At 35.8% G+C, this 9293-nt stretch overlaps 1 protein-coding gene across 2 annotated transcripts; it reads left to right on the top strand.

Annotated features, from left to right (window-relative positions):
* Window positions 1–1407: 1407 nt before the first annotated feature.
* LOC129322349 (alpha-xylosidase 1) lies at window positions 1408–6454 on the top strand. 2 transcript variants are annotated; one of them, XM_054968667.1, is made up of 3 exons: window positions 1408–1804; window positions 2161–2852; window positions 4276–6454. In XM_054968667.1, exons 1-3 carry the CDS (start codon window positions 1566–1568, stop codon window positions 6150–6152), a joined length of 2808 nt encoding a protein of 935 aa, XP_054824642.1. In that variant the 5' UTR covers window positions 1408–1565; the 3' UTR covers window positions 6153–6454. The 2 variants fall into 2 exon arrangements, with proteins under 2 accessions (XP_054824642.1, XP_054824643.1); XM_054968668.1 differs by having other exon boundaries at window positions 1409–1804; window positions 2170–2852.
* Window positions 6455–9293: the final 2839 nt, after the last annotated feature.

Genomic DNA, 9293 nt, shown 5'->3' on the forward strand with positions numbered 1-9293 from the left:
ATAAATACGTGATACAATATTTCTAGAATATGTGTGTATTAAAAATTAATAAAATATTATATATATTTGAATCTAATCCTTTATTTTAAATATTAATTTTCCTATGTAAGAAAAGATATTGAAATATAATAAAAATAAAAAATAATTTATAGCCTAAAATCATGGAAATATTTACAAGTAAATAGTAAATGATATTATTAAATAAATAAAATATTTAGTTTTAGAAATATAAGAAGCATATTCTTAAAGAATTTTAGTATTTGATTTTAAAAGTAAATCATAAAAATATATTAAAAATAAAAAATTAATATAAGATTCTTTAACAAAATTTATTTTAAAAAAGATTTGAGGTATCAATTTTAAAGTATAAATTCAAAATTTAAAAATACTGGATACGAATTGAACATTAAAAGCACTTTTTAATGAAAAATAATATTGTGACACTATATGGATATGTATCAAATACGTGTTGGCAATACCATACTCACATATCAAGCAATTTAAAATATTAATGTTTCATAGCCTCTCCCCTTTTATCCTTATTAATACAAAGGTCTTTTAAGGTAGATTTATAAAGATAATAGGAAAAGTAATTAAAACCCTTAACTAACAATAAATTCATACATTTCAGATAATGTAATCTTCAATTTAAGATAAGGGTAAACTTTTTTATAGGCATAAAAAAAAAAAACTTTTGCAAGGGTTGGAAAAACTCATCTCATTCCTAGTATTAAAACTTAACCTAAGTTGGTTGACTAGACTTGGGAATTAGTGGATAAATCTTCTAGTCAGTGAGATAAGAGTTTCGGAATATACAATAAGATAGATTTTATATATTTCTCTCCGCTTAAATTAAGCCTAAGACAACATTGATTTTAGAAAGAATTATAGCCAACTTTTTTTTAAAAATTAATCATAAATAAAGATCAATATAAAATAAATTATAATTAAAATAAAAATATGACTTATTTTTTTAAATGAAACTTATTATTAATTTTTATTTATAATTAATTCTCTTGAGAGTAACTGATTGTAATTCTTCCTTGAATTTAGTTTAAAAAATAAAGATAAAAGAACATTTCTTTGTTTTTTTACAAGTGATTTTGTATAAAAATGAGGATTATTAATTATTTATTCTAATTTTATTTTTTCACAATTTTCTATAAACAGAAAGTAAAATATTATATAAAATAAAATATTTTTAAAGATAATATATTTAATAAAAATAAATTGAGATTTTTTATTAGTCAACATTAATAATTAACTTAAATTTTTTTAATTAAAACGAGGTAGTTAAAAATAATTTATATATAAAATTAATATAATATATATATATATATATATCTATATATTGAGTTGAACTCGATTTGGCCAGCATCTTTGAACCAATCGATCGGATCCATGATATTCAAGGTCCGGCTGCATTTCCTTGATCTCTAGTTCTCTACTGATCGGGCCAAAAAAATAAAAAAATCACAGCGGAAAGTTAATTCCATCTTCTATATATGTAGGCGTCCTCCGTCTTGTTCTCTTCAGCCCTTGGTGCCTTTACTCCACAGTGAGCTATGGCTTCTCACACTCATTTATCTTCTCTCTGTGTCTGTCTCTCTCTCTTCCTTCTAGTCTTTCTCACTTGTGGAGTAGGAGCAGCTAGTTCTTCTCCCAAGGGCACCAAAATAGGCGAAGGCTATCGCTTAATCTCCATTGAAGAGACCCCTGATGGTGGCCTCCTAGGTCACCTTCAAGTTAAGAAGCAGAACAAAATTTACGGTCCTGATATCCCCCTCTTGCAGCTCTATGTCAAGTAAGTTTCACCAATCTCACATACATTGTTATTGCGTCCCCCCCCTTCTCTTTCAGCGGCTCTTGATTTTTGAAGAGACATTGAATTGAAAGATTCTGATTCGTGTTTTCTGATTTATAAAACCATCGACATTGATGTGGAAAAAGACTTTCGAATATTTTTTTATAGAAATTTTTAGTGATGATGATAGCGCTTGTTGGAGATTTTTCCTTTTCTTTCTTTTGGCCTTACTTTCTTAGTTCGGCGAAGGAAATGATCTTTTCTCTCGAGTCGGAAATCTGATTTCCGCAGTAGTTTAAGCTGTAATTTAAGCAAAATTTTGTTCAAGTGCATACAATCGAGCTCTGTAGTTAAAGTTTTCTCAGGCACGAGACAGAGAACCGTTTGAGGGTACACATAACCGACGCGGAGAAGCAGAGATGGGAAGTGCCGTACAATCTGTTGCCGAGGGAACAACCTCCAGCTCTGAAGCAGACGATTGGAAGGTCAAGGAAGAATCCTATAACAGTTTCAGAATATTCAACTTCTGAGCTTATTTTCAGCTACACTGCAGACCCATTCAGCTTCGCGGTGAAAAGGAAGTCGAATGGACAGGTTCTCTTCGATTCGAGCTCGGATGAATCAGATGCATATAGCCCAATGGTTTTCAAGGACCAGTACCTTGAGATTTCGACCAAATTGCCCAAAGATGCATCATTGTATGGCTTGGGGGAGAATACTCAGCCACACGGGATCAAACTCTACCCTAACGATCCGTACACTTTGTACACCACTGATATTTCCGCCATTAATCTAAATGCTGATCTATATGGGTCACACCCTGTGTATATGGATCTCAGAAATGTCGGTGGCGAGCCTTCTGCACACGCTGTTCTGTTGCTGAATAGCAATGGGATGGATGTGTTTTACAGGGGAACTTCTCTGACGTACAAGATTATTGGAGGTGTTTTCGATTTTTACTTCTTTGCAGGGCCTACTCCTCTAAATGTTGTTGATCAGTACACTTCGTTAATTGGCAGACCAGCTCCAATGCCTTACTGGTCATTTGGTATGGTTCAATTTGCACTCTATCTATTATGCATTGCACATTCTATCTACTATGCATTCACCAATGTATGTCTTATTATTTTGTCTAATGCTCTTGATCTTGCTTCTGATTTGAGGTTTATAGATGGAGTAGTTATCGGTTGATGAAAATGGAACTCACTGGGCAAGTTTATTCGTAACTTTTAGATAATACTTGCCTTAGAAAAAAGGGGGCGGGGGCAATTAATGTAACTCTGTCATGAGGTATTGCATCTCATGTATGCGCATTCTCGCTTTTGGCTGATTAATATGTTGACGGTGATTAAGATTTAAGAGTAAATGCTTAAGCTTCACAATGCACGTGAGAGTGCAATTAGTCATATGTTGCATATTTCAAGCTGCTTTGGGCTTTGCATAATGTATATTTTTTTAATAGGGATGTTGTCTTTACTTTTATAATTTTAGGTTGGTGGTCTGTCACCTTTCTGGTTTGCAATTAATATGGTGTGCTGGAACGATATTTATCTTGCTATAGCTTTTAAGGTCTAAAATAAAATCTCCTCGAGTGATTCATTACCTTTTTTGGGTCCACAAGTAAAGTAGGGCAATACATAAAGCTGGAAGTTTATCTTTGCCGTATGAAAAAATGAAAAAGCTTTATCTTTTCCGCTAAACTTCGATCACCTAGAAACTGGCGTTTGTGACATGCTTAAACAAAGCAATTTGTGGGTCCTCGATTAAAAAAAGAAAAAAACTATCATCTCACGCACTTAGTGTATCATTGTCCCTTTATTTATTTATTTGTTGAACGGGAGACACTAGATTTTTGTTAAAGATTTGGTATCATGGTTCCTACAAGCCAACCTCATGGAATATCTGCCTTTCCTTCTAAAGATAAGCTTCTTCACACTGGCTGATCTAACCTAAATACGATTAGAAAAACTTTAGTGAGGTGTGAAGGGTGAAATGAGTGAGGCAGGGGAGGTCATGGGGTCTCAATTTTCGTTTTAATTCAATATGGGATTTATGTATTTTATCAGGTGAATGCTTTGGGTGAAAATAATGAAAAAAGTTGTTATAAAAATTTACTCTAGCATTACTTTGAAAGTCTATATTTTTGCTGGCAGGTGTCCTTTTTTCCGTTAGGGTTTTATTTTAATTGTTCCTACTTCGTTCCATTATTCCATCCTCGGTTGAATGTTATGGGTTGACAGCATTGGATTATTGTACTTCCAGATCTATTTTGAAATGATTCCTGAAAACTTTGACTTCCTTATAGGGGTGCTCTTCTGAAAGAATTATTATTTGTGTGAGCATTTTATTTTAGAAACCATATACATAATCATCGTATGAATTTGTAAAGCAATTAATTTAGGAGTGGTTGGTTTGAGAGAGGAATTTGAATACAGTATTCATCTAATGTTCCTACTGATTTGGTATTACAGGTTTCCACCAATGCAGATGGGGTTACCATAACCTATCCGTTATAGAAGATGTTGTTGAGAGTTACAAGAAGGCTCAAATCCCCCTTGATGTGATCTGGAATGATGATGATCACATGGATGGGAAAAAGGACTTCACACTCAACCAAGCCAACTACCCTCGCCCAAAGCTTTTAGCTTTCCTAGACAAAATACACCGCCTGGGTATGCATTACATCGTCATTATTGATCCAGGGATTGCTGTTAATGCCAGTTATGGTGTCTATCAGAGGGGCATGTCTAATGATGTCTTTATCAAGTATGACGGTGAACCCTTCATGGCCCAAGTTTGGCCAGGGGCAGTATATTTTCCTGATTTCCTTAATCCCAAAACAGTTTCTTGGTGGGGTGATGAGATCCGTCGATTCCATGAACTTGTTCCAGTTGATGGCCTATGGATTGACATGAATGAAGTTTCAAACTTCTGTTCAGGAAAGTGCAAAATTCCCAAGGGCAAGCAGTGCCCCACTGGAACAGGACCTGGATGGATATGCTGTTTAGATTGCAAAAACATCACAAAGACAAGATGGGATGACCCACCCTATAAGATAAATGCTTCAGGAATACAAGCTCCCATAGGCTACAAAACCATTGCCACTAGTGCAGTCCACTACAATGGTGTTTTGGAGTATGATGCTCACAGTATTTATGGTTTCTCCCAATCAGTTGCAACACATAAGGGTCTTCAAGGGCTTCAGGGAAAACGACCTTTTATCCTGTCCCGCTCCACTTATGTTGGTTCAGGCAAATATGCTGCTCATTGGACTGGTGACAACAAGGGCACGTGGGAGGATTTGAGGTACTCCATATCTACAATGCTCAATTTTGGAATTTTTGGGGTTCCAATGGTTGGTTCAGATATCTGTGGCTTCTATCCAGCACCAACTGAAGAGCTCTGCAACCGGTGGATTGAAGTAGGTGCTTTCTACCCATTCTCAAGGGACCATGCAAACTACTATTCCCCAAGGCAAGAGCTTTACCAATGGGAATCAGTCGCCGAGTCTGCTCGCAACGCCTTGGGTATGAGATATAAGCTCCTCCCTTACCTCTACACATTGAACTATGAGGCTCATATTAGCGGAGCCCCAATAGCCAGGCCACTGTTCTTCTCATTTCCAAGCTACACTGCATGTTATGGCGTCAGCACCCAGTTCTTGCTTGGGAAAGGTCTTATGATCTCTCCCGTGGTGGAGCAGGGAAAAACACAAGTGAACGCGCTCTTCCCACCCGGCACCTGGTACAGTTTGTCTAACCCGACATCATTCATTTCATCGAAGAACGGAGTCAATGTCAACCTTGATGCACCACTGCATTTTGTCAATGTCCATTTGTATCAGAACGCCATTCTCCCTATGCAACGGGGAGGATTGCTTTCCAAGGAGGCAAGAATGACACCATTCACTCTAGTCGTGACCTTCCCGGCCGGTGCCACTGAAGGCGAAGCTCAAGGAAACCTTTACCTTGATGATGATGAGCTGCCAGAAATGAAGCTTGGGAATGGCTATTCTACATACGTTGATTTCTATGCAAGTGTGAAACAGGGAAGTGTGAAGATTTGGTCACAAGTCCAAGAGGGCAAGTTCGCTTTGGATAAGGGCTGGATCATCGAGAAGATATCTGTATTGGGATTAGAAGGAGGTGCTGCACCATCTTCACTTGAAATTGATGGTATACCATTGTTGGGTGTATCAGATGTGGAGATTCATAAATCAGAACTAAAGTATGTGCCGGAGGGACAAGAAGATTATCAGCAAGAGGCAGCGATGGTTGATGTGAATGGCTTGAAAATCCCTGTGGGTAAAAATTTTGCGATGACCTGGAAAATGGGGGTTTCACGCTGAGACATATTGATATGTTGTCATGTGGAATTTGGGATCTTTAATTAGGACAGGGTGACATTTTCTTGATTTCGTTTGTGCTTTTTTTTTTTTTATATTAATGTTATTAGCATTGTTTTTTTTTTTTTGGTAAAATGTTATTAGCATTGTTGATGGAGAGGAGATGAGTTTAAGAATTGCGCTCGTCCTTTTCCATGTAAACAAAGCCCAAGTTTGCGAGGTTGTATTGTCGGTCAGTGCTGAGCAGTGGTTTATCTTTTAGAAGCACTCGGGGTTAAAGTTTCACCCTTTAAAATTATTTTCAACGGTTGGCTTTCCTTTGTTTGAATTCATTTTGACTTCTGAGTAATATGGTATAAATAATATCAATGCTTAATATTAATATAAAATATAAAACTTATAATCAATATTGTTCACTAGTTATATGCGGCCACTGGTGTGTTGTATTTTTTAGCATTTTTTTAGCATTCAATTTTTCACCACTATCTTAGATGTTTTTAATACTTATTTTTATGTGTTATTTTTTCACTGTCTTTAGTTGTAGTTAATATTCTGTGAGGATTCTTGAATATCATTTTCCTAACATTTTCATTATTTTAGATTTAAGCATTGGTAGGTTACTAGGTTTTATTGAGGCCAGCTGGCAACATAAATTTTTGATTTTAACCTTGTGGATTTCCACTTCACCCAGCCATATTTGGAAAAATCACGAGATTTCACAGAAAAATTCACGAAATGTAAAAGTAATTCTAAAGTCCGAAGACTCTGATGGTAAATAAGTTTTGATATATCTACTAACATAAGCAGCTCCAGCTGTCATCTTCTTCTTCTTCCTTCTTCTCATCTCCCTCTCAGCATCAAGCTTCAATAGTTAAACTACCCTGAACCACCAATAATGCACCATGAACCGCCTTCAATTTGCAGCAAACCAAGGTCAGGATCCATGAATGGAGAAATAAAATCTATAAATAAGATATCTGCAATTTAGAAACCCAAATCTCACTCTGGTTCTAACACCGTCGAAGGCAGATTCAAACAATGTAGAAAGCTTACTCTGGCTCAGGCACGAAAGCTTTAGCTCTCGCCATTGCGGCCGTCATTGCCTCACTGTAAAGCATCTTTCACTAAATCCCAAATAGAGAAACATCCGCCAGCCAAGTTTCTGCAAGTTTCAGTCTTGATTTAGCAGCATCGACTTTAAGCTATGATTGTTGGAATATTTATGAAATATATATATATATATATATATTATAGATTTGCATTAATTAGATATTAAGCCTAGATAAACTTGATATTTATATAAGTAGACTATACAAGTGAGCTTAATGGATAAAGACCTAACTTACAACCCTGCAACCGTTAATTATTCCCTATTTTTTAATTGATCAAGTAAAAAATTAATGAGAACTTTTAATTTATTTATTAATTGTTAAAGTGGTTACTAATGTGATCAATCAGTAACCAATATATATAATATGGTACTTTTCACTTGTTCCATTATCTCAATACTTTTTGCAATTTATGAGAGTCTGATGGGTTGTGTGTCTGTTATATTCAAGATAATTAAATACAAGTCAATTATAAATTTTAGGTACTAAAATTTTATTTGATTTATATGAATTAAGGCACTAACTATAATAATGGTGTCACCCAGTAAATGAGTGCCTTGTAATTTTGAATGTTAGAGAGAAGACCATCGATTAAATGGAGTGTACTCAATGAAGTCAATGAGCATCAGCCGGAGAAAGGAGCCGGAAAATTCCAAGAAGCATCAATGTCTGCCACTGGTAACAAACCAAGTTCCGTCGAGTTTCAACGTTATTTAGCAGTGCTGGCTTTAGAAGCTAAAATGTGTGAGCCAGTGAATGAGCGTTTTTGCAATTTTGAGTGCATTTTAAAACAAGTGTATTTTAACAAACACATATTAAAACTTATTTACCACGAAAACTTGTAGAATTTTAGAATTATTTTTATATTTTATAGACTTTTGTATCATTAGAATCTCTACATGCGATCTCAGTTTGATTTTCTCCTGTATTTTGCATCTGCCATTTCTTCAACACATGTTTAACATAATGCAATCAAAGACCCTCTTTCTTAAGCTCAACATCTGGGTCGATTCTATCAAAGCGCCCAAAGTATGGGCTTTTTTTCCGGCCTAAAAACTCATACTCTGGGCCTTTAGGTGATCCAGTTGTAAAAATACCTTGTTTTTTTTTTTTTAAATGAAATGACCGAACTCAAACACTAGCTACCACAACTACTATTGGCAGTTAAAAACACTACAAGCTTCCTCCAGAAGCTGCATTAACTGCACAGTGGGACCAATGGACCTTTGGTAGAGTTGACAAGAGTTGTTATCGGTATTTTTTAGGGTGAAGATTCAAATCCTAAAGAGTGATAGACGCGATAATTAACGTAACCTCAAGAAGTCGTCCTATCGATACCTCGCTACCACCGTAAGATCTCCTTGCGGTGGGTCCGCAATGAATCTAAAATGTCTTAGGATACTTGATGTTTACAAAAAAAAAAAAGTGGGCGCATTAAACACCTCAAAGTCCCGTGGCATGGCACGAGCTTCATTCACCAAAAGGTCTGCAGCTCATTTCCCTTCGTGATCAACATAACTAATAACATCAACACTACTTTCCTTTCTAGATTCGAACCCAGCATTGTCATGTACTGTTATGTGTATGTGTGCGTCTCTCCCTAAAGGCTTAGGTTAGGAGATTGCGTCCACCACAGCCCCTGCAGTCACATTCAATCACAAGTCTGCTCATTCGGCAGTGGCAGGCCAGTTTTAGTCTTAGAGCCGCCACTTATACGACACATAAATCCCCTGATGAAATCTCCCTTAGTCCCTTTGTGGCTCCTCACTAGACCCCCACAAAAACAGGCGCCAGTAAAAGAACCATCAACAGTGACTGGCGGCCTCTTGTTATAAAAATACTGGATTCATGTTTTATGCAGGTTTTTTAACATAACATCCTTTTTTTAAAAAAAGTACTAATAATTTTTTCACCTGGTATCTTCAACCAATGATAAAATTTCCTAATTAATTAAATAAACTTCCCTGACTAATGACTCTATTGAGAGTAAATTTGATATTTTTATAAAATAAAAATTAATTTGTAGATCTTTATA

Source organism: Prosopis cineraria, unplaced genomic scaffold, assembly GCF_029017545.1.
Source record: "Prosopis cineraria cultivar Desert tree isolate PC_DT_omini unplaced genomic scaffold, ASM2901754v1 PC10, whole genome shotgun sequence".
Taxonomy (NCBI): domain Eukaryota; kingdom Viridiplantae; phylum Streptophyta; class Magnoliopsida; order Fabales; family Fabaceae; genus Prosopis; species Prosopis cineraria.